Source organism: Arachis ipaensis, chromosome B2, assembly GCF_059453495.1.
Source record: "Arachis ipaensis isolate K30076 ecotype BB chromosome B2, ASM5945349v1, whole genome shotgun sequence".
NCBI classification, from domain to species: domain Eukaryota; kingdom Viridiplantae; phylum Streptophyta; class Magnoliopsida; order Fabales; family Fabaceae; genus Arachis; species Arachis ipaensis.
The window spans coordinates 72,149,410-72,175,578 of record NC_142437.1 but is presented as its reverse complement, the minus strand read 5'-3'; the positions used below and the strand labels follow the sequence as shown (position 1 = coordinate 72,175,578).

The 26,169-nt window shown below is 36.8% G+C and overlaps 3 protein-coding genes across 3 annotated transcripts; all 3 read left to right on the top strand.

Moving 5' to 3' along the window:
* The first annotated feature begins 18,304 nt into the window (after positions 1-18,304).
* LOC148574360 (protein FAR1-RELATED SEQUENCE 5-like) lies at positions 18,305-20,286 on the top strand. Its single transcript, XM_088505890.1, has 3 exons — positions 18,305-18,401; positions 19,057-19,153; positions 19,752-20,286. The coding sequence occupies exons 1-3, from the start codon at positions 18,305-18,307 to the stop codon at positions 20,284-20,286; spliced, it is 729 nt and encodes a 242-aa protein (XP_088362016.1).
* A 27-nt stretch (positions 20,287-20,313) lies between these two features.
* LOC148574359 (protein FAR-RED IMPAIRED RESPONSE 1-like) lies at positions 20,314-20,790 on the top strand. The gene has a single exon (XM_088505889.1). The coding sequence runs from the start codon at positions 20,314-20,316 to the stop codon at positions 20,788-20,790; it is 477 nt and encodes a 158-aa protein (XP_088362015.1).
* Positions 20,611-22,225, top strand: LOC107625260 (protein FAR1-RELATED SEQUENCE 9-like). Its single transcript, XM_016327856.3, has 2 exons — positions 20,611-21,984; positions 22,139-22,225. The coding sequence occupies exons 1-2, from the start codon at positions 20,920-20,922 to the stop codon at positions 22,223-22,225; spliced, it is 1,152 nt and encodes a 383-aa protein (XP_016183342.1). The 5' UTR covers positions 20,611-20,919.
* The last annotated feature ends 3,944 nt before the right edge of the window (positions 22,226-26,169 follow it).

Below are 26,169 nucleotides of genomic sequence, written 5' to 3'. Positions count from 1 at the left end.
AACCTATACAACTCAAAGCAAACCTAACTACCCATTTTTTCACTTTTCTCACATACTCATGCATTTTCTTTTTAATCACATCTCATATGCATTGTTCTTATTACTTCACTTTGGGACATTTTGTCTCCTTTTTATTTTTTTTATTTTTTTTTCAAACTAAAATATATATATATACAAAAGTGACAATGCATATGGTTTAAGTGTTTGATGCATGAGTATGTACCCAATTTCCAAGATTTTCAATTAACAATACAAAAAAAAATCCACTTCTATCTCAACCAAAGTTCCCAAACTTCCCCACACTTATATGATATACACCCTCACTAGCCTAAGCTAATCAAAGATCCAAATAAGGGACATTTATTTATTTTTCACTTTAAGGCTAATAATGTGCTAACTTTAAGAACAAAAAGGGGATTGAAATAGGCTCAAAGTTGGTTAACAAGGGGAGATAGAAGGGTAGGCTATTTGGGATAAGTGAGGTTAATAAAAAGATGGCCTCAATTATATAAATGCATATATACATCAAACAATGGACATAAAGAATCAAACAAATCAAAGATTACAGTCATAAAAAGAGAATAGCACACACAAGAACAAAAAAATAGTGGTTATATGATGTAACCACACAATGAGGCTCAAAACTCACAAGGTTGTGTGTTCTTAGCTCAAAAACAAGTTCCACAATATATTTCAAGCAAGTTTCAATCAAAAGTTCCAACTCAAATCAATTAGGATGTCAATGCCCTATCTAGAATGTCTTTCTTGGAAAATTTTCATTATATTAACTAAGCTTATTATATATATGCAAAGAAATGTAATAAACTAATAAAAATTCAATTAAGGTACTAAAATATATACAAGCCAAGAAGAAAAATGCAACTAAGAATTCAAAAAGAAGATGAAAGTGCTAGGATTAGAGTATGTCACCCAAGATTGTTGATCGGTGATGACCTCCCCACACTTAAATGTTTGCACGATCCTCCGTGCATTCAAAGGTGAGCAAGGAGAGTGTAGTGACTTCAGATTACCACCTTCAGCTGGTGGCTCAATTGGCTACTGCATGCTCTTTCTCCCGCTTCCCTTATTGCTTACGATGAATCATTCATGAAAAATAGGAAATAACACCGTAAGACGAGTGAATGGAAAAACAAGGAAGCATGGAATATTGGAATGAGGTAAGAATCACTAAAATGAGTGATTGAATTAATTTGTGACATGGAAGAAATAAGTGGGTGTATTCTAAATTGCGCGATTTAGAACACACACACACTAGCATTGTAAGCTAGGTCACAATTAGACAAGATAAGCATGCACTTCACTCATTCTAGTGTGCATGAAATACTTAGAAAAGAAACTTGTATGCCAAGATAAACACACAAGCAACAAAGAAGTACAAGAGCATTCAAGCAAGAATAAAGAAATTGTGAATTGAATGATGAAGCAACACCTAATTGACATAAAGTGGAAAACATGGCAAGCATAGTCCACAAAGCTTAAAAAGCTCAAAAAGTGTCATTAGGCAAGCTTATGATCCAATTTCACAATTCTCAATGTTAATGCATCAAATAGGTGACTTAAAGAAAAATCAATTATAACAAGCATCACCTAAACAAAAAAATGCATCAACTAAGAACAAACTGCCTAACTATAGATAATGAAATCAAATTACATGGTGGCAAAAACATGCAATTTAGAAATCCAAAAGAGTTCATGAAGGCAATGTTATAAGTACTTGGTATGCACAAAATTAAACATGAAGAACTCAATACCAAGCAACAATTTATAACCTCAACAAATAGTGACAACAATAATAATTCAGCAGCAATATCTCAACACAATCAACAAATCAACTCAATCATCCAACACTTAGCATTAAAACAGAGAATTAAACTAAATAAGCTAAATAACTAACTAACTAACTACCTACCTAACTAACTAACTAACAAACTAACTAAAGGTGAGTGTCGTAGGTGGTGAAGTATAGTGGTGAGTGGTTGTTGGAGGAGGGAAAGAAGAGAAGGAGTAGAGAAAAAAAAGAGAAGAAGTAGAGAGAGGAGAAGAAAAGAAGTGTAGTAGGAGAAAACAGGGGCGTGCATACGCACAGGTACGTGTGCGTAGGCGGAAAAGGGGGTTATGCGCGTGCACAGCAGGGTGCGGGCGCTGCGAACAGAAGGGAATTTGGTGTCTGTGCGTGTGCACAAGAAATGTGTGCGGGCGCGCAAGAAGGAAATGAAGGGGTGTTCCCATGCACAAAGAGTGCGTGAGCTGCGAGCAGAGGGGTTGTTGAGAATTGTGCGTGCACACGGCGCCGTGCGCACGCATAGGTAGGTTTTTTTTTAGAGGAAAGGATCATGTGTGCGCGTGCACACAGGTCCGTGTGTGCACACAAAAACAAAATTAGGCAGGGGGTTCATGCGCACAAGCTGTGCTAGCACTCCCACCAGAGGGAGTGTAAGGCCGTGTGCGTGCGCATAGCTCTGTGCTCCCGCACAAGTAGTGCGAATAAGGGGGTGCGTGCACACACACAGCAGCGTGCGCACATACAGAGCGCAAAACATGGGGGAATGTGCGCACACAAGGCGTGCTGGCACTGCGAACAGGGGGCATAAAGGCTTGTGTGCGTACGCACAGATGGGTGCGTACGCACAAAAGGTGAAATTTCGTTGTTGTGTGCATGCGCATAAGGGTGTGCGCACGCACATGCCCTGTTTTCCCAAAAATGTTTCTTCAAAATCTAAGGCTATAAGCCTTAACTCAACAAAAGCTCAACCCCAAAACATTCAAAACCCATAAATTCATGATCCATACAAAAATTAACCTAATAAATCTCAAAATTAAACTAATTCTAAGCTAACTTAACAAGCAAACATGCAACAAACCAAAATTATAAACAAGAAAAGGGTAAGAACAATGTTACCATGGTGGGGTGTCTCCCTCCTAACACTTCTATTTAGAGTCGTTAAGTTAGACTATATTGAGAAGCTCTCACCCAAGCTTGTATTCTCCAAGGCAATTGAGATTCCCAAGCTTGTACACCCAATTTTTCTTGTTAGTTCCTTTCATTCCCTCTAGGTATCAAGCAATTGAAATTCCCAATTCCTATACACAATAGCAACAAAACTCACAATGCAATGGGTGAGAATTCATAGGATAAAAAGAAAATGAAAATCAAAGGTAACAAGAACAAATAAAATGAATTCCTAAAACTAGCAAAAACAAGCAATTAATCAAAAACAAACTATTCACATATTCACATAGTAACATATTCACACTAACCAAAAAACAAGCAATATATGTACAATCACCAAAAATAAGCTATTCACACTATTCACATATACACAATAGCCAACAACATAACACCATTGCAACTCCCCGGCAACCGCGCCAAAAATTTGATGAGTGACCAGATGCATAGGTTTGGATTTTCACACTAAAAATAGAATTTGTCCGTTGCAAGTATAGTCCAAACCCAACAATTGATCATCAATCAAATTTAATTTCTAAAGATGAGTCACATTACAAAACAAATATATATTAACCGAGAGTATTTAACTCCCGAGTTGTTCTCCCTATGAGTTGCAATGAAATGTCATATTATTGGCTATGGGAGGAAATGGGGATTGGATGACAAGATATGCAAGAAATGTAAATAGCAAGAAATTGAATGAACATGCAAGAAGACTCTTGGTGAGAATTGGGGAATTAAGGAGTCTGACGAGCGGATAATTTATACGCTTTTTGGCATTGTTTTTAGGTAGTTTTTAGTATGTTTTAGTTACTTTTTATTATATTTTTATTAGTTTTTATGCAAAAATCACATTTCTGGACTTTACTATGAGTTTGTGTATTTTTTTGTAATTTCAGGTATTTTCTGGCTGAAATTGAGGGACCTGAGCAAAAGTTTGATTCAGAGGCTGAGAAAGGACTGCAGATGCTGTTGGATTCTGACCCTCTTGCACTCAAAGTGGCTTTTCTAGAGCTACAAAAGCCCAATTGGCGTTCTCTCAATTGCTTTGGAAATTAGACATCTTGGGCTTTCTAGCAATATATAATAGTTCATACTTTGCCCGAGATTTGATGGCCCAAACTGGCATTTAAACGCCAGCCAGAGACCTTTTCTGGCGTAAAACGCCAGAACTGGCACCAGAACTGGAGTTAAACGCCCAAACTAGCATCCAAGCTGGCGTTTAACTCTAGAAAAGGCCTATGCACGTGTAAAGCTCAATGCTCAGCCCAAGCACACACCAAGTAGGCCCCGGAAGTGGATTTCTGCACTATCTGCACTTAGTTACTTATTTTTTGTAATCCTTAGTAACTAGTTTAGTATAAATAGCACGTTTTACTATTGATATCTGATCTATCTAATCGATCTTTGGACTTTTATGTTACATTTGGGAGGCAGACCTTTTTCTCTTATGTATTTCTACGCTGGAGTTTCTACACCTTATAGATTAAGATGCGGAGCTCTGCTGTTCTTCATGAATTAATGCAAGTACTATTGTTTCTCTTGCAAGTACTATTTAGTATAAATAGCACGTTTTACTATTGATATCTGATCTATCCAATCGATCTTTGGACTTTTATGTTACATTTGTGAGGCAGACCTTTTTCTCTTATGTATTTTCTACGCTGAAGTTTCTACACCTTATAGATTAAGGTGCGGAGCTCTGCTGTTCTTCATGAATTAATGCAAGTACTATTGTTTCTCTTTCAATTCACGCTTACTTCTTCTCCAACATATACTCTTGTACTTAATTCAGTTAAGTCAGAATGAAGGGGTGACCCGTGACAATCACCCACTATCTTCGTTACTCGCTTAGCCAAGATCCGTGTGCCTGACAACCACAAGCGGTCTACATGATGTTCAACGTAGTCATTGGATGACAGTTGGAGTATAATCTCTTGGGTCTCTGATCCACGGACCGAGTCTGTGAGATTAAAATTTTTGTGGTAGAAGCTAGAACCAATTGGCATCATTCCTGAGATCCAGAAAGTCTAAACCGTGTCTGTGGTATTCCGAGTAGGATTTGGGAAGGGATGACTGTGACGAGCTTCAAACTTATGAATGTTAGGTGCAGTGATAGTGTGCAAAAGGATAGAGAGATGCTATTCCGACACAAGTGGGAACCGACAGATGATTAGCCGTGCGGTAGCTGTGCTTGGTATTTTTCATCCGAGACAAGAATCCGACAGTTGATTAGCCGTGCAGAAACCGTACCTGGTATTTTTCATTCGAGAGGATGGATGGTAGCCATTGACAACGGTGATCGACCAACATACAGCTTGCCATGGAAGGGAGCATGCATGATTGGATGAAGACAATAGGAAAGCAGAGGTTCAGAAGCAACAAAGCATCTCCAAACGCTTATCTGAAATTCCCACCAATGAATTACATAAGTATCTTTATTTTAATTTACGTTTTAGTTATCTTTTAAGTATCAAAACCTCATAACCATTTGAATCTGTCTGACTAAGATTTACAGGATGACCATAGCTTGCTTCAAGCCGACAATCTCTGTGGGATCGACCCTTACTCGCGTAAGGTTTTATTACTTAGACGACCCAGTGCACTTATTGGTTAGTTATGCAGAGTTGCAAAGGTGTGATTGCAATTCCATGCACCAAGTTTTTGGCGCCGTTGCCGGGGATTGTTCGAGTTTGGACAGCTGACGGTTCATCTTGTTGCTTAAATTAGGTAACATTCTTTCTTGTTTCGACCTTTATTTTCTTTTCAAAAAGTTTTTTAAAATATTTCAAAAAAAAATTTTAGTTTTCAAAAAATTCATAAAAAATTTTAAGAATGAATTCTAGAGCTTCATGAGATATGTTGAAGCCTGGCTGGCTGTTAAGCCATGTCTAATCTTTTGGACTGAGGTTTCCACTTTCCATTGTAAAAAGGACATGTCTGTATTTGTTATGCTAAAGCTTGGCTAGCCATTTGGCCATGTCTAATTCTTTTGGACCGAAGCTTTAGATTAACATTGCATGAATCTTGGAATTCTTATTAAAAATTTTGAATTTCTTTATTTTCTTTTTCCAAAATAATTTCGAAAAAAAATACAAACAAAATCTAATAAAATAATAAAACCAAACAAAATTGTATTTCTTGTTTGAGTCTTGTGTCAAATTTTAAGTTTGGTGTCAATTGCATTTTTTTAATTTTCTTAAAATTTTCGAAAATTCATGCATTATGTTCTTCATGATCTTCAAGTTGTTATTGATGATTTTCTTTGTTTGATCTTTACATTTTCTTGTTTTCTGTCTTTTCTTGTTTTTCATATGCATTTTCGAATTATTAGTGTCTAAAGTTTAAAAATTTTTAAGTTTGGTGTCTTGCATGTCTTTCTTTTCTTAAAAATTTTCAAAAATATGTTCTTGATGTTCATCATGATCTTCAAAGTGTTCTTGGTGTTCATCTTGACATTCAAAGTGTTCTTGCATGCATTATTTGTTTTGATCTTAAATTTTTATGTTTTGTTTCATTTTGTTGTTTTTCTCTCTCCTCATTAAAAATTCAAAAGTCAAAAAAATTATCTTTTCCTCATTCTTCTCATAATTTTCAAAATTTTGAGTTGACTTGGTCACAAATTTTTAAAATTTAGTTGTTTCTTGTTAGTCAAGTCAAAATTTTAATTTAAAAACTTTATCTTTTCAAATCTTTTTCAAAAATCAAATCTTTTTTCATTTTTCTTCCTAATATTTTCGAATTTCTTAAATAAATTTTCAAAATCTTTTTCTTATTTTTATTTCATATTTTCAAAAACTTTACTAACAATTAATGTTTTGATTCAAAAATTTCAAGTTTGTTCCTTTCTTGTTAAGAAAGATTCAATCTTAAAGTTCTAGAATCATATCTTTTAGTTTCTTGTTAGTCAAGTCTTCAACTGTAATTTTAAAAATCAAATCTTTTTAATTTCTGTTTTAATTTTTTTCAAAATAAATTTCAATCATATCTTTTTAAAATTTTAATTTCAAAATCTTTTTCTAACTTCTTATCTTTTCAAAATTTATTTTCAAATCTTTTTCAATTAACCACTTGACTTGTTTGTTTTAATTTAAAAAAAAAGTTTACTATTTCTTATCTTTCTCAAAACCACCTAACTACTTTTCTCTCTCATTAATTTCGAAAACTAACTAACAAAATTTTCAAAAATCTTTTTAATTAATTAATTTATTTAGTTTTCAATTTGCTTTTATTTCTTTTCTTAAATTTTGAATTCTAACTTATAATTAAAATAAAAACAAAAATATTTTCCTTTTCTTTTAATTAATATTCGAATACTCTCTCTCTTTTCTCTTTCTATTTATTTTATTTATTTACTAACACTTCTCTTCTACTCATCTAATAATTCGAACCCTCTCTCTCTCTCTCTGTGTTCGAATTTCTTCTTCTTCCTTCTTCATTCTATTCTTCTTTTCCTCTGACACATAAAGAAATCTCTATACTGTGACATAGAGGATTCCTCTTCTCTCTCTGTTCTCTTCTTTTTCATATGAGCAGGAACAGGGAAAAAGACATTCTTGTTGAAGCTGATCCTGAACCTGAAAGGACTCTGAAGAGGAAGCTAAGAGAAGCTAAAGCACAATACTTCGGAGAGAACCTTACAGAAAATTTTGAAAAAGAAGCAGACATGGCAACCGAACCCAACAACAATGGTGGAGATGCAAGGAAGATGCTTCGTGACTTTACTGCACTAACTTCCGACTTCTATGGAAGAAGCATCTCAATTCCTGCAATTGGAGCAAACAACTTTGAGCTTAAGCCTCAATTAGTTTCTCTAATGTAGCAGAATTACAAGTTTCATGGACTTCCATTGGAAGATCCTCATCAGTTCTTAGCTGAATTTTTGCAAATCTATGACACTGTTAAGACCAATGGGGTTAATCCTGAGATCTACAGACTTATGCTTTTCCTCTTTGCTGTAAGAGACAGAGCTAGGATATGGTTGGACTCACAACCTAAAGAAGGCCTGAACTCTTGGAAAAAGTTAGTCAATGCTTTCTTGGCCAAATTCTTTCCACCTCAAAAGATGAGCAAGCTTAGAGTGGAAGTCCAAACCTTCAGACAGAAGAAAGGTAAATCCCTCTATGAAGCTTGGGAAAGATACAAGCAATTGATCAGAAGGTGTCCTTCTAACATGCTTTCAGAATGGAGCATCTTATGTATATTCTATGATGGTCTGTCTGAATTATCCAAGATGTCACTGGAGCACTCTGCTGGTAGATCTCTTCATCTGAAGAAAACACCTGCAGAAGCCCAGGAACTCATTGAAATGGTTGCAAATAACCAGTTTAGGTATACTTCTGAAAGAAATCCTGTGAATAATGAGATGACTCAGAAGAAAGGAGTTCTTGAGATTGATACTCTGAATACCATATTGGCTCAGAATAAAATATTGACTCAGCAAGTCAATATGATTTCTCAGAATCTGATTGGAAAGCAAGTTGCATCCGGAAGTACTAAAGAAGCCTTCTCTGAAGGAGAAGCTTATGACCCTGAGAATCCTGGAATGGAAGAAGTGAATTACATGGGAGAATCCTGTGGAAAAACCTATAATCTTTCATAGAGAAATCATCCAAATTTCTCATGGAAGGATCAACAGAAGCCTCAGCAAGGCTTCAATAATAATAATAATGGTGGGAGAAATATGTTTGACAATAGCAAGCCTTTTCCATCATCTTCTCAGCAACAGACAGAGAATTCTAAGCAGAGCCTCTCTGACTTAGCAACTAAAGTCTCTATCTATCTAAGACCACTCTCAGTTTCATGACTGAAACAAGGTCCTCCATCAGAAATTTGCTGGCACAAGTGGGTCAGCTGAGTAAAAGAGTTACTAAAACTCCTCCTAGTACTCTCCCAAGCAATACAGAAGAGATTCCCAAAAGAGAGTGCAAGGCCATAACTATATCCAAAGTGGCATAACCTGGAAAGAGCAAAAAAGCAGTAATTTCCAGTGAGGAAGACCTTGCTCGACGTCCACTGACCAATAAGGAGTTCCCCATTGAGGAACCAAAGGAATCTGAGGCTCATATAGAGACCATAGAGATTCCATGGAACTTAATGCTGCAGTTCATGAGCTTTGATGAAGATTCTTCCTCTGATGAGAATGAAGATATTGTTGAAGAGCAAGTAGCTCGGTATTTAGGAGCAATCATGAATCTGAATGCCAAGTTATTTGGTAATGAGACTTGGGAGGATGAACCTCCATTGCTCATCAATGAACTGAATGCCTTGGCTCAGCAGATATTACCTCAGAAGAAACCGGATCCCGGAAGGTTCTTAATACCTTGTACTATAGGCACCATGACCTTTGAGAAGGCTTTGTGAGACCTGGGGTCAGGAATAAACCTCATGCCACTCTCTGTAATGGAGAAACTAGGGATCTATGAGGTACAAGCTGCAAGAATCTCACTAGAGATGGCAGACAAATCAATGAAACAAGCTTATGGACTTGTAGAGGATGTCTTAGTGAAGGTTGAAGGCCTTTACATCCCTGCTGACTTCGTAATCCTAGACACTGGGAAGGATGAGGATGAATCCATCATCCTTGGAAGACCCTTCCTAGCCATAGTAAGAGCTGTGATTGATGTGGACAGAGGAGAGTTAGTCCTTCAATTGAATGAGGACTACCTTGTGTTTAAGGCTCAAGGATCTTCTTCTGTAACCATGGAGAGGAAGCATGAAAAGCTTCTCTCAATACAGAGTCAAACAGAGCCCCCACACTCAACTTCTAAGTTTGGTGTTGGGAGGCCACCATTAAGCTCTGAGTCTCTGTGAAGCTCTCTAAGAGATCACTGTCAAACTATTGACATTAAAGAAGCGCTTATTGGGAGGCAACCCAATGTTATTTAATTATATTTATTTTTTATAGACATTTGTTTTCCATTGCCATGTTATGTTTTCTTTAGGTTGATGATCATGTGGAGTCACAAAAATAGCTACAGAATTAAAGCAGAATCAAAAATAGCATCAAAAACAGCACACCCTGGAGGACAGGCTTACTGGCATTTAAACGCCAGTAAGGATAGCAGAATGGGCGTTTAATGCCCAGTAAATAAGGATTCCTGGTGTTTAACGCCAGCCAGGGTATCTGGCTGGGCGTTAAACACCTAAAGAGGCAGTCAAGTGGGCGTTAAACGCCAGAATGGATAGCATTATGGGCATTTAACGCTAGGATGACACAAGGGAGGTAATTTGGTTTCCAATTCGATTTTTTTTTAAATTTTCATGTTTTAATTCATAATTTTTTGCATCAAACATATTTTAAACGTTCATCTTTCAATTTCTATTTTCAAATATTAATAACCTTTCCAATTCTTTTTAATTCTTTTTTTTTCAATTCTTTTCAATTCCTTCCAGAACGTTTTCAAAACTTACATATCTTTTCAAATTCTTTTCAACTTTTTTTAATTTTTCTTGCATACAGTAATAAGTTTTCAAAATTAATTGCATCATTCTTCTTCTACTCCCTTCTATCTTATTTTGCTCGAGGACGAGCAAACCTTTTAAGTTTGGTGTGGAAAAAGCTCATCTTTTTTGCTTTCCATAACCACTAATGGCACCTAAGGCCGGAGAAACCTCTAGGAAGAGGAAAGGGAAGGCAGTGGCTTCCAACTCCGAGTCATGGGAGATGGAGAGATTCATCTCAAAAGCCCATCACTAGAAAGAGGATGAAGCAAACAAGAGAGCTCACTCATGGTCCTCAACAAAGGCAAGGAAGAGACATAGAGGAGCTCAAGAACTCCATTGGTTATTCAAGAGGAAAAAGAAGCCACCATCACTAAGGTGGACCCGTTCTTTAATCTCCTTGTTATTTGTTTTTCTATTTTCGGTTTCTATGCTTTATGTTTTGCCTATGTTTGTGTCTTCATTACATGATCATTAGTGTTTAGTGTCTATGTCTTAAAGCTATGAATGTTCCATGAATCTTTTACCTTTCTTAAATGAAAAGTGTTTTCTGAAAAAGAAAAAAAGTTCATGAATTTCGAATTCTATCTTGAAAATAGTTTAATTATTTTGATGTGGTGGCAATACTTTTTATTTTCTGAATGAATGCTTGAACAGTGCATATTTTTTATAGTGAAGTTTATGAATGTTAAAATTGTTGGCTCTTGAAAGAATAATGAAAAAAGAGAAATGTTATTGATAATATGAAAAATTATAAAATTGATTTTTGAAGCAAGAAAAAGCAGTGAAAAACATAAAGCTTGTGAAAAAAAAGGCAAAAAATAAAGAAAAAGAAAGAAAAAGAAAAAGCAAGCAGAAAAAGCCAGTAACCCTTTAAACTAAAAGGCAAGGGTAAAGAGGATCCAAGGCTTTGAGCATCAGTGGATAGGAGGGCCCCAAAGGAATAAAATTCTGTCCTAAGCGGCTAAATCAAGATGTCCCTAACCATGTGCTTGTGTCATAAAAGTCCAAGTGAAAAGCTTGAGACTGAGTGGTTAAAGTCGTGATCCAAAGCAAAAAGAGTGTGCTTAAGAACTCTGGGCACCTCTAACTGGGGACTCTAGCAAAGCTGAGTCTCAATCTAAAAAGATTCACCCAGTTTTGTGTCTGTGGCATTTATGTATCCGGTGGTAATACTGGAAAACAAGATGCTTAGGGCCACGGCCAAGACTCATAAAGCAGCTGTGTTCAAGAATCAACATACTAAACTAGGAGAATCAATAACACTATCTGAATTCTGAGTTCCTATGGATACCAATCATTCTGAACTTCAAAAGATAAAGTGAGATGCCAAAACTATTCAGAAGCAAAAATCTACTAGTCCCGCTCATCTAATTGGAACTAATCTTCATTGATATTTTGAAATTTATTGTATTTTCTCTTCTTTTTATCTTATTTTGTTTTTAGTTGCTTGGAGACAAGCAACAACTTAAGTTTGGTGTTGTGATGAACGGATAATTTATACGCTTTTTGGCATTGGTTTTAGGTAGTTTTTAGTATGTTTTAGTTACTTTTTATTATATTGTTATTAGTTTTTATGCAAAAATCACATTTCTAGACTTTACTATGAGTTTGTGTATTTTTCTGTAATTTCAGGTATTTTCTGGCTGAAATTGAGGGACCTGAGCAAAAGTCTGATTCAGAGGTTGAGAAAGGACTGCAGATGCTGTTGGATTCTGACCCTCCTGTACTCGAAGTAAATTTCTGGAGCTACAGAAGCCCAATTGGTGTGCTCTTAATTGCGTTGGAAAGTAGACATCTTGGGCTTTCCAGCAATATATATTAGTCCATACTTTGCCCGAGATTTGATGGTCCAAACTGGTGTTTAAACGCCAGCCAGAGACCCTTTTCTGGCGTAAAACGCCAGAACTGGCACCAGAACTGGAGTTAAACGCCCAAACTGGCATCCAAGCTGGCGTTTCACTCTAGAAAAGGCCTATGCACGTGTAAAGCTCAATGCTTAGCCCAAGCACACACCAAGTAGGCCCCAGAAGTGGATTTCTGCACTATCTGCACTTAGTTACTTATTTTCTGTAATCCTTAGCAACTAGTTTAGTATAAATAGCACGTTTTACAATTGATATCTGATCTATCTGATCGATCTTTGGACTTTTATGTTATATTTGGGAGGCTGGCCATTCGGCTATGCCTAGACCTTTTTCTCTTATGTATTTTCTACGATGGAGTGTCTACACCTCATAGATTAAGGTGCGGAGCTCTGCTGTTCTTCATGAATTAATGCAGGTACTATTATTTCTCTTTCAATTCACGTTTACTTCTTCTCCAAGATATACTCTCGTACTTAATTCAGTTAAGTCAGAATGAAGGGGTGACCCATGACAATCACCCACTATCTTCGTTACTCGCTTAGCCAAGATCCGCGTGCCTGACAACCACAAGCGGTCTACACGATGTTCAACGTAGTCATTGGATGACAGCTGGAGTATAATTTCTTGGGTCTCTGATCCACGGACCGAGTCCGTGAGATTAGAACCTTCGTGGTAGAAGCTAGAACCAATTGGCAGCATTCCTGAGATCCGAAAAGTCTAAACCTTGTCTGTGGTATTCTGAGTAGGATCTGGGAAGGGATGACTGTGACGAGCTTCAAACTCACGAATGTTGGGCGTAGTGACAGTGTGAAAAAGGATAGAGAGATCCTATTTTAACACAAGTGGAAACTGACATATGATTAGTCGTGTGGTAGCTGTGCCTGGTATTTTTCATCTGAGACGAGAAATCTGACAGTTGATTAGCCGTGCAAGAACCGTACCTGGTATTTTTCATCCGAGAGGACGGATGGTAGCCATTCACAACGGTGATCCACCAACATACAGCTTGCCATGGAAGGGAGCACGCATGATTGGATGAAGACAATAGGAAAGTAGAGGTTCAGAAGCAACAAAGCATCTCCAAACGCTTATCTGAAATTCCCACCAATGAATTACATAAGTATCTTTATTTTAATTTACGTTTTAGTTATCTTTTAATTATCAAAACCTCATAACCATTTGAATCCGCCTTACTAAGATTTACAAGATGACCATAGTTTGCTTCAAGCCGACAATCTCTGTGGGATCGACACTTACTCGCGTAAGATTTTATTACTTGGACGACCCAATGCACTTGCTGGTTAGTTGTGCAGAGTTGCAAAGGTGTGATTGCAATTCCATGCACCAGAGTTCTATCCTAGTTATGGACCACAAACATGGTAATTATGTGTGAATTAATCCCAGTTAGTCTATCTTAAAATCGAGGATAAGTCAAAAGGGCATAATTGATTCCAATCCCTAAGTCCTAGTCAACACTAATGGGTCACTTAGAGTCAAGGGAAACCAAACCAATTAACAATTCTCACACAATGCGGAATGGACATCCACAACTCAATTTCACCCAAATACCCAATTTCTCAACCAAGAGTGTAAAAACTAAACATGCAAGAAATTAAACATCAAAGCAATAAAAGTCAAAGCAATTAAATGCAAGGAAAGAAAACTTCAAATGCAAGAAATCTCTTGGCATGGATTGAAGGCTAAGATTACCTATCCTAGTCATTGACCACAAACACATGATGATTATGAAGAGTTAATCATACTTAGTCAACCCTACATCAAGGATAAGTTAAATAGGCATAGTTGATTCTAATCCCTAAGTCCTAAGTCAACACTATTGGGTCACTTAGAGTCAAGGGAAACCAAATCAACTAACTACTCTAATGTATCAAATAAGAATGGACATCAATGACTCAAGGGTCACCAAAGTCATCAATTCCAAGCCAAGAGTGAAGAAAAACTATGCAAAAACTAAGCCAAGCATTTTGTCAAACACTTGGTGTGCATGAGAATAAAATAATATTAAAATGCATTAAAATTAAAATCTAACTACCAAAAGTAAGAAAATGATAACAACAAAAAAAAAGAAGCATTAAATGAACATAAAACATAAATTTGCATTAATTGAAATTAAAATTGACAAAGAGTATTCATAACATAAAAGTGACAAAATAAGAGAAATAACAAGAGAAATAAAGAAGATAAAGACAAGAAGGCATGAAAACATAAAAGAAACTACATCAAAACAAGAATTAAAGACTAAAATTAAAGGAAATTAAACTAAACCTAACCTAATTCTAGAGAGAGGGGAGAGCTTCTTTCTCTAGAAACTAAGAGAAAAAGCATGTAAAAGCTAAACCTAATTGCCTCTTTGTTTCCACTTGAATTGGGGTTGAAATAGCTTCAGAAATGAGCTGGATTGGGTTTTGGAGGCCCAGAATTCGCCCCCAGCTATTTGCATTAATGAGCTCATGTGACTCGGGTCACGCGCACGCGTGGGTCACGCGTACGCGTCGCCGAGCTCGCACACACAGATCGGTGAACTTCCAAACTCCATTTCTTCATGGTTTCTTCCCTTTTGCATGCTCTTTTTTTCTCACTTCTTCAACCCATACTTACCTTGAAAACCTGAAATCACTTAGCAAACACATCAAGGCATCATATGGAATTAAAGTGGATAAAATTTAGCAATTATAAGGCCTAAAAAGCATGTTTTCACTTTCAAGCACAATTTAGGAAGAAGTCATGAAACGATGCTATTTCAATGGATAAGTGCAACAAATATTGATAAAATTCATCCAAATAGAGCAAATAAATACCATTGAATGTGGATTCATCAGTGTTCAACGCCCAGGTTGCTGCCCTCTTTCTAGTGTTTGATGCTAGGGGCATCATTCCCTTGTGGGCATTCAACGCCAAGGATGTTGCTCCTTGGGCATTTGAACGCCCAGTCTCTGACCTTTCTTGGCGTTCAACGCCAAGAGTGATATCTCCCTGGGCGTTTGAACGCCCAGATTTATCTTGTGTAGAGACCTAGTTATCCTCTGTCAGTTGTTCTTTTCCTAACCTCCTGTTGTTCTGAGGTTGGGTATTCAATGTTTTTCCACTTCTTAGTTGAATGATGTGGCATTCCTCTGTTATTTGCTTAGATAACTACTGCCTTGTTTGACTCAGTTGTGCTTCTACATTCCTGTTAGAAGCTTGAGTCTCTCGTAAGGCCTCTTGCAATTCCAGTAGTTGCTGGGCAAGGGCGTGCAGTTGCTGAGTCAATGGGCCATCCTGTTCTGGAGGGTTAGGTTCAGTAGATACTGCCTTAACGTCTCCTTTTATAGAGGTCTCAGGGATGAATACAGATGTTGATTAGTGGCAACTGTCTCAATAAGCTCTTGAGCCTCTCCAATGGTCTTTCTCATGTGTATGGAACCACCGACAGAGTGATCCAAAGATATTCTAGCCATGTCTGAAAGTCCATAATAGAAGATGTCTAACTATACCCATTCTGAAAATATTTCAGTGGGACATTTTCTTAGCATCCTTCTATACCTCTCCCAAGCATCATAAAGAGATTTATTATCTCCTTGTTTGAAGCTTTGGATGTCCAGTCTCAGTTGGGTCATCTTTCTTAAAGGAAAGTATTGATTTAAAAACTTGTCTACTAACTGTTTCCAAGTTTTCAAGCTAGCTTTAGGCTGGTTATCCAACCACCTCTTTGCTTGGTCCTTTACAACAAAAAGAAAGAGCAATAGTCTGTAGACATCTTGGTCTACTCCCTTATTGTGTACTGTGTCAGCAATCTTTAAGAAATCTGTCAAGAATTCTATAGGTTCTTCATGAGGAAGCCCAAAATACTGACAGTTTTACTGCACTAGAGTAATAAGTTGAGGGTTGAGTTCAAAGCTACTTGCTCTGATGTGAGGTATACTAATACTTCTTCCATAGAAGTCAGCAGTGGGATTTGTATAAGATCCCAGAGTTCTTCTAAACTCTTCATTCCCACTTGGGTTCATGATGAAGAAAGGTAGAGGAAGAGAAAGGAGAATGAAGATAGAAGGGATAGAAGTAGAAATAGAAGTAGAAAAGATAAACTATAATTAAAATATTTTTGTTTTTATTTTATTTATTAATTAATTTCGAAAATTAAAGTTAATTAATTAAAAGAAATTGAAAATTAATTATTAAAATTCCAAAAAGAAGAGAGAGAAAGAGAAGAAGAATTTTCGAAAATAGAAGAAAGAAGAATTAGTTAGGAAGTTTTGAAAAAGAAGAGAGGAGATAAGTAACTAATTGAGAAAAGATTTGAATTTAAGATTTAAAATTTGAAAATTAAATTTTTAAATTTTGAAATTTGAAATTGAAATTTGAATTTTAAATTTTAAAAATTTGAATTTTGAATTTTTGAAATTAAAACAAGATAAGATAAAGATTTGAAAAGGATTTAAAAGACAGATCAGATTTAAAATTTGATTTTGAAAAAGATTTAATTTTGAAATTTGAAATTTAAATTTGAAATTTGAATTTTTTTTAAAAAAAAGATAAGATAAGATTTTTCAACCATAATAAAATACCTAAACATGAGTTCTTCAGATGGCTGGATTACACACATAGTGCAGCGTTTTCAATTTTTGCACGAGACTTGCTTGCCATTTCGCGAACGGCACAGTAGAAATGGGTCTAACATGCTGACTTCCATTTTGTGGACACCTCACCTGACATGGAGGTCGATTCCATTTTGTGGGCGCCTCAGCTGAAATAGCCCTGTGTATTTTGGTCATTTTTTTAATTCGTGCACATTTCAGGAATTAATGTATTTTACATAATTATTTAAATAAAAAAGCCAAAAATATTTTATTCTTATTTGGAATTAGAACCAATATGTTGATGGTGGTTATTATAGGATTATTCATTGACCATTAACCTTATGTAAGAGATGGTTATGTGGATGGAAGTAAACGAGTCAACCATTGATACAAGCTTTCTAAGCACTGAAACTCCGGTGAGCATGCTAGAGAGAAGCATCAAGCGGTGGAGAATCTAATAAGCCTCCGCCGTTGATACATGTTCCAGATTTTTCAAGTTGTGGAGTAAAGAAGTTGAAAGAAAAATAATCATTTGTGGTATATATTTTTTCTGTGTCGGTGTTTCAACTCAGACTAAAACTCAAGTCAGCAACGAGAATGACAAGGCTTTGGACAATAGAGTGGACAGATCCATACTTTATTGATTTTTGCATAGAATCGAAATTCAGAAATTATTAAAATAATTACCATATAGAGAATAATTAGAGAAAGGGAAGTTCTATGGTGTGGATGAAAAAAAAATCCACACCTATGGATATTATGTGGCAAGCTTTTTAGTTGAACACGTGTTGATTGGGCATAGTCACAAGTTCAGTTGATGGGACATTAGGTCAGAGAGAAGCAGCAGTTTTGCAGTTGCACTGCACATTGTAAAAAAGTTAATAAGTTTAATTAGGTGCTAATTATTTTTGGTAAGGTGGGGCTCTTGGGCAAATTTTTGTTTTCTGTGTATATGGCCATGAGTGGGTTTTGGGCTTGGGTCACATTTTTTTATGCAAGTGTGCAGAACAAGTTTTGTTGTAGATAAAATTTAGTCACTGATAACATAAACTGTGGAAAACCATCCAATTAAAAACCACTAAGAATAGCCGAACCGAACCGACCTGTCGGACCGGATCTAAACCGGAGGTTCACAGAAGACGACGTCGTTTTGTTAGTTGAAAGGGGGAAAAGGGATTGCACGCATTATCCCCCCTTCTCCAACTCTTTCCTGCAGCAAATAGCTACTTCCCCTAGCCTCCTCCGCGGATAGCAAACCCTAGCCTCCACCATCAGTTGTCGCCGTCTGTGGGAGTGGTACACTGCAGCCGCCGTTCGTCGCACCCAAGGAATTCCGGTGTGGTCATCTCGTTCCTATCCCTGTCTCCTCCGCGTCTGGTGGTCGCCAGTTTGATTTTGCAGTGCTAGGCTGCTCGCACCTCCGTCGCTAGTGAGTGGTCTAGATCTACATGGTGGTTGCTGGCCGCCCTCCGTGTCTATCGTTGTCGATTCTGCCTCCCAGTGTCACCCGAGTGTCGTCGCAGTTACTAGGTTCTCGTGGTTCGGGTTTGTCGTTGCCGGCGGGAGAAGAAACTCATGGGGACTCCTGATTGCTTGCCTTCTAAGGGGTGGTCGCGGAGTCGCAGTCGCCTGTTGGTGAGTCTCTGCACCATGCCTACCATGTTCCGTATTTTTCATATTTCCCTTGTCGTCTTATATTTGTATGTTGCTGAAATTGTATTCAATAAATTTGGCATGTTGCTGATTTAAATGTTGCGGTTCATTGGGACTTTACTAGGGTTTGCTTAATTTGTTGCTGTAACTTGAATTTGATCCTGACTTTGTTGCTTCCCAATTAGAGAATCAGAACTTAATGCTCAGTCAGTGTTTGGTTGATTGGCGTTGCACACTGATTGTATTTGATTATGAATTCTAAATTCAGAACCTTTAAATTTTAAATTTGCACTGCCTATGTAGCTGATTCAATGTTCGTTCATTATTTTTTGTTGTTGTTAATCATTGTGACGAGCATAGTTAAAATTGTTTTTTTAAAAGTGTTGAATTTTGAATCGTTTCGTTGTTCGTAACTTGTGTTCTTGTTAAATAATTTGCAATTCGTGATCTTTTGATTTATTATACACTTCATGTGTTTAATTTCACACTGCTTCTAGGCTTTGAAATCAGTTTATGATAACTGTGATGCAATTTTCTGCTTCGATAGGTGATGTAATTATTGAGTTGAAGAGGTTGAGTTTTTCTAATCTTGTTATTAGTAAGTCATCAATAGTATTTTTAGTACGTTCAGAACCTTTAAACTGGTAGATTTCTGCTGCCTATGTTACTGATTCACTGTTTGTTCATTATTTTTTGATGTTGTTAATCATTGTGACGAGCCAAGGTAAAATTGGGTTGAAAAGTGTTGAATGTTTAATCATGTTCCGTTATTAGTAACTTGTGTTCTTGTTAATTAATTTGCAATTCATGATCTTTTGAATTATTATACGGTTCACGTGTTTAATTTCACACTGCTTCTAAGCTTTGAAAGCAGTTTATGATAACTGTGATGCAATTATCTGGTTGGATAGGTGATGTAATTATTGAGTTCAAGAGGTTGAGTTTTTCTGTTCTTGTTATTAGTAACACATCAATAGTATTTTTACTAAGCTGGCACATTTATTTATGAGTTTGCTGTGGGATTGGGTGCTGTGTGGCAATTAGCACTGGTCACTTTGTTGGAGTTCATTTGATTGCTGTCATTGGAGGGTATCGTTGCATGTTTTTAAGATAACAAAATGGTATATTGTGGTGGGTTCATATACCTCACAAGCTAATATTTTATTTGGGGGACACGAGATTTGTGTGGTCGGTGTTGTGCAATATCGTTGGTTTTTTTTTTCATTTGAGCTTAATTTGCAGGCCTGCGTTAAGAATTTGGCACTGTGTTGTGAATATTGTGATGGACGTTCCCCAGGCTGTTGACGTTAATGCAATGTGTGACGAGGGGGCAGGTGTGATGGCGGCAGTTAATTTTGGAGATGTCGCTGATATAACGAAAAATGATATTTTGAGGAAGGTGTTTCGTAGCAAAGACGATGCATACGAGTTTTATAAGAAATTAGGAAAATTCTACGGGTTTGGTATTAGAAGGGGAGATATGTTCAAGGATGAGAAATGTAACTTGGTTCGGAGAAGATTTTTTTGCAATAGAGAGGGACAGAGAGATAAGAAACATTATAACAGGATCGATAGGAAGAGGCCTCACAAGCCAGAGACAAGGACGAATTGTGAAGCAAGAATGTGTATATATTTAGATAAGGAAAGCTCGTTGTGGAGGGTCAAGAAAATCATTTTGAACCACAACCACGACATGATTCATCCTGGAATGGTTCATCTAATTACAAGTTTTTGTTCGATGACGGATGCTGCGAAAGCCCAATTAGATGGGTTTTAAGGTTGTGGCATCTCCACGGCGAAGACAATGCGGTACATGGCTGGAGTATCTGGAGGGTATTCATTGGTAGGTTTTTTGAAGAAAGATGCTTACAACTACGTGGATAAGAGGCGTCGTGCAAAGATAGTTGACGGAGACGCGAACGCAGCTATAGTGTACTTGGAGGGTAAAGTCGATGCAGACCCGACTTCGATGGCAAGGTATAATGTGACGGAGGAGGAGATGCTAGCGAATTTACTCTGGGTCGACGGTGGCAACAGGATAGATTACCAATACTTTGGAGACGTACTTGCATTCGACTCAACCTACAAGAAGAACAAATACAAGAGGCCGCTGGTGATTTTCTCAGGATGTAATAACCACAAGCAAACATGTATTTTTGGGTTTGGTTTGGTGTTAGATGAGAGCATTGCGTCATATACGTGGCTGTTGGAGAATTTCTTGGAGGTCATGTGCAGCAAGCAGCCGTCTGTTGTTGTCACAGACGGTGATGACTCAATTTGAGAAGCCGTATGAACAATTTTTCCAAATGCCACGCATCGGTTATGTGCTTGGCACTTTGAGAAGAATGTCACGTCAAACGTGAAGGATGACAATTTACATCGGCTTTTTAATCGGTGGATTTATTCTGAAATGACGGTTGAGGACTTTGAGGCAGAGTGGGCCCAGGCCGCAGCCGATTATGGCTTGCAGGACACACTGTGGTGGAACCAAGTTTATGGAAAAAAAGAGATGTGGGCAAACGCTTTCCTGTGCGAGAAATTCTGTGCCAGGTATCGGACAACATCACGATGCGAAGGGATAAATTCGGTGTGCAAGAATTTCCTTGAATCAAAACACAGTATGTTGGAGCTTGTTCAGAATCTAGAACTTCTTGTGCGGGAGTATAGGAACAATGAATTGCTGGCACAGTTCAGGTCTATTTATAGTGAATCGGTGCTAACAACCTCGTTAGAATCCCTTGAGCATCATGCTGCTTCTGTTTACACGAGAGCGGTATTTGTAGATGCTAAAAGGGAGCTTCAGAGTGTTTTTTCAGTTAATTTTGTTGGGGTGAGGAGGTCGTTGACCACGAAGGTGTACACAGTTGAGGAGTACGGTCATCCAGGCCGTCACATTATAGTTTTATGTGATAAGAACATGGGTAAATTAGAATGTGGTTGTAATTTTTGGAAAATTCAGGGGTTTCCATGCAAACATATGTTTTTCGTGATGAAGCATGAACACTTGTTGACAATACCTAGTAGTTTAGTGTTGAAGCGTTGGACCAAAGAAGCAAAATCATTAGACATCTACGTCGAGAAAACAGATGACGGGGGTGATAGATGGTTCTTGCTTCGCCATGGAGCACTTCATTCGGCGTCCCGACGGTTGTTCTTTTTAGGGGCCCAGCAGGTTGGGTTATTCGTTGTTGCTTTGGACGGGATTCACCGACTATGTGCAACCTTGGAATCAGAGTTCGCCAAAGGTGTCCATCCTACGAACTCTAAGGCACGGGGTGAAATTCGAGATCCTATTGTTGTGCGAACAAAGGGAGCACCAAGAGGTCATAAGAGGAAGGCGTCCAAGAGACAGTGTGCCAACTGCAACAAGCCGGGACATACTAAGAGGACTTGCACAGACAGAAGGCCTCGAAGGGGCAAAAAGGCCCGACTAGATACATTCAATTCGGCTGAGGACGAGGGACAAAGTGAGGAGGTAATTTAGAAATTTTTATAAATTTATTTGTTCGTAACGCGTGAAGGTTTATTATTTGCTTAGATACTTGGCAGCAAGGGCTTCTAAATTTAGATTTTTGATGTGAAGAACCTTTTACTGATAACTGAATTGGTAACAATTGTGAGTTATTTAGGTGGCCGAACTGGACGCGACCGGATCCAATGATCAAACTATCGTGGTAGAAGAAGTGTTCGGAGGTGGGGCTCTTCACATACCGTAGGTAGAATTCATGAATACGGTTCCATTTCACAGACACCGTGGGCAATAGTCATTTGGAACCAGCGAGAGTATTGGTCCAAATCAACAGGTTTATAAATGCACGCATAAACAATTAGTATGTTAGGGTAATATGGTGTGCCGTGTTGATCACGAGTTTGGTAACTGACACTGTTTTAGGTTCGGGATCTATTCCACAACTTCTCTAAACTGGTGTAGATGAGTGGAACATTCGTTCGATTGTTCCATCCAACCGCTTCGTGGTTAGTATTGACTACTTTTGTGTGATAGGTGATGTTGTACCCATTCGTAGCCCTTTAATATTGCTTCCATGTTAAACTAATCCATGTATACTGGCATGGGGACCAATATGTTTGACCTTATATTGTTTCTCCCGTTGAGTGGTCTGTCGTTGCATGAAAAGGATTCAGTATTCGGCAGAAGATTAGGTGTAATATTGTTGATTACTGTAGCCAGAAGCAATGTTGCATTTTCAGTCGTACTTGTATGTTCAACTTTTTCATATGGTTTATTAAAGAGTTTAAATAAGGAGATAATGTTAATACAAGATGGGTGCTCAAATAAGCTATCGTGTAGACTAAGGCAGGGACAGACCCACGCATAAAGTAAAATTAGTTAAATTATCAAATATTTAGATTTTTTGATTGAAGATTATAAATTTAAGTTGAAAGGATTTTAGAAATATATATTTAATGAAAAGAAATTAATCTTTTATAAAATTTTCAAATTATATAATAATATGCTTTTTATGTATAAATTTCATTTTATTGCTATTGTCAAATGATCAACTGAACTATATATCTTTTGAGAATTATATATGATTTTGAAAATTTTATAGAAGATTACTTTCTTGTCATTAAATATATATTTTTAAAATCTCTTCAACTTAAATTGATAATCCTTAATCAAGAAATGTAAATATTTGATAATTTGACTAATTTTATGTTAATTATTTGTTTTTGTTTACATCATTAACACTTACTATTGTTATAATTATATGTCATTTTTAATATATAAAATTTATCCTTTTTCTTGCAATACAATAGAGGACAATGAATATATTGAGATTTGTTTGTAAAAACAAATTGTCTTTCATCAATTGTGTGTTTATTATGCAAAACACACTAAGTTTTACTAACAATAAAATATTTTAACATTTTTTATATCAAATTTATCTTTAGCATCCGATCAAATTTTAACTCTTGAAAAAAATTCTTTAAATCTTATATCATTTCACATTGATATAATCACATCTAATATTAATAGTAGGCCATACAAAATTACTTACTTTAATATTCAAAATAAAAAACTAGTAAAAATTACAAATCATTGAATAGATTTACATAACTGAGTACATTATGTTTATTTCAAAATAAAATACAGATAAATATTTTTGTATTTTGTAGTAAGTTTTTTTTATATTAAAATTGATTTAGTAGAAACAACGAATAAAGTAACTCAAACAACAATGATAATTAAATATGTTATATTAGATAATTAATTGAACATTAAGTTAACATTTTGTTTTGTTAATTAAGTACAACTTAAATTGTTAGTAATTTTTTAAAAAGTATTTAACATAAAAAAATAAATTAAATTTAAGAACATTGTGATAGCCCAAAACATGAAGCCATACTTCCTCTTGTTAATTGTGTACCCACATAAAACATTCAACCCACTGAATTCATAAGGGACCAAGGGTCGGAGACAACAAAAGGGCCAGTTTATATACACCCATAACCCAAACAAAAAGGTACACCAAGGATGCCTCTTTATATCAACCAAACTGCCCATCATGGAAAACATGTTGGTTGGAACTAAAGGGACATTTTACATCAAATATTCCTGTTATAATGTTTAATCATTCCAGCATTATATGATCCAACAAACCCAAAAAAACAAAAAATATCCCATAACTGGCCACCAAAAAAGGGTACATCTTTGCTGAGTACATTCTATATGGTAGGACTTGTAGTAACATCCACCTGGTCAATCATGTTCTTAGTCTTTTTGGCTGATTTTCTACATATTTTGTCCTAATATTCTACAGCTTTTCGACCAATTTCAGCTCGATATGGATTGTGTCTCCCCAATACAAGATCAACTGCTAACCTCATTCTTGTATGTTCGTTAACGACCTACAAAATGGCAAACGTTACAACAAAAACAGTATTAGGAAATAGTGATTTTGCTATCCTATTGACGGCACATCAACTGGCTTCTGGAGTTACCGGTAGGTCGTAGTTACTCCACAGATGGGATTGGATCATCCATTGGGCGACCCACACTCCGCAGTCGTTCCTGACGTTAACAGCATTAGGCAACAGTGCGCACCATAAATCAGTCCAATAAGGAAAAATAAGTGGCAGTGTTATTCCCGTTCAAGAAAACAACTATAGATCGGGTATCTTAATTTATTTAAAGAATGTACATAATATGATGGTTAATATCGTTCTGCCTTTCTCTTGACCTTTGATCAATTTAATTAACAACGCAATAAATTGTCTTAAAATAAAATTAACAATTCAGACAAATTTTACTTGTCACATAGAGAACCTGAGGCACCAACGTATAGGTGTTTAAATGCTTGGAAAAAACGTACTCCGTTATGGGTGGAGAACCTATTATTTGCCACGTATGGGAAAACAATTCAAGACAAAAAAAACTAATTACTTACGATCCATTGGCTTGCTGTCCGATCTCAGGCTCCACTATTTCATAAGTGGATGGTTTGTGCATTTCATTAGGCGTTCCTTCGTAGAAATAGTCATCACACAACAAGTTCTCCAAGAAAAATGCCTGTTTTATCCACAAGCCAACATGCATTATTTTAAATCAACAAAGTGCATCTTTCCGTTGTTCCACGCAGAAGTAAATTGTGTTAAAAAAAATTTTCTTCAATCGCTTACCACATACAACATCTGATCCTTACGGGACTTTGTAAGCTTGGAATCTTTCAGCGAGTCAAGATACACTAACTTTCAGTTGAAGAAATCAATGATCATCAGATACCAATGATCCTCCGTGTGCAGGGGAATGTAAACCTGATGATGTTGAAGGAAACAATTTGTTTGGCACGTATAGAGACATTTAGCATGTGATGAAAAACGGAGAAAGTTACCTTAAAGAGTTGGTCTGCTTTCCCCATGAACTTGCGCTTGATGTACTCCAGCGTGCTTGGACAATAATTTGTTGGATTAACGGCTATTTGCTGCAATTGTTAAAGTCACAAATAGCAATTTCCTCAAAACTTACAAGGAGAAATGTTGTACATTCGTTACCTGGAAAGAGGTGGGAAGCCACCACCTCTTGAGAACAGAATCCGACATAGTGCCTTCGGTGCACATGACAGCAACCAGACTGATCACCTATAAAATGGGAGGACAAATAAATTATTTATTGACGATTACGATAAGGGTCAGCCAATGGCTTTCTTGAGTATGTACGAAAAATGTCAAACTGCATAAGGGTTGTGAATAGTTCGTACGTCATCCATGACACGTTCACCAGGACAGAGGGTGTGCAGGGCACGCCTGTCTCTGAGACAGTGCTCGGTTGGGACGAGGACCTCGCTGTTAAGTAACAAGGAAAGGATTAACAAGGAAAGTATTACAACGTCATAGCAACTATATAAAACAACCGAGGCAAACAACATAATCGAAATCGTTCAACATAGACTGGTAAACCTCTTCGGCAAATCCTTCCCAAAAACATAAGCAGCAACAGCAAGTTCCATTCCAACAAACTCCATTCCCTCAGGCGGTGGGAATAGTAATTTCATACACTGTTTATCAAATCAAACTTAATTAGGAGAGACTCAAATAGGCAAAAAATATTACATTCTTCATAAGTATTCATCAATAGGATGATAATGGTCATACATTAGGTGTCTCAACGCCATCCATATAGGCATTAGAATGAGTGTAA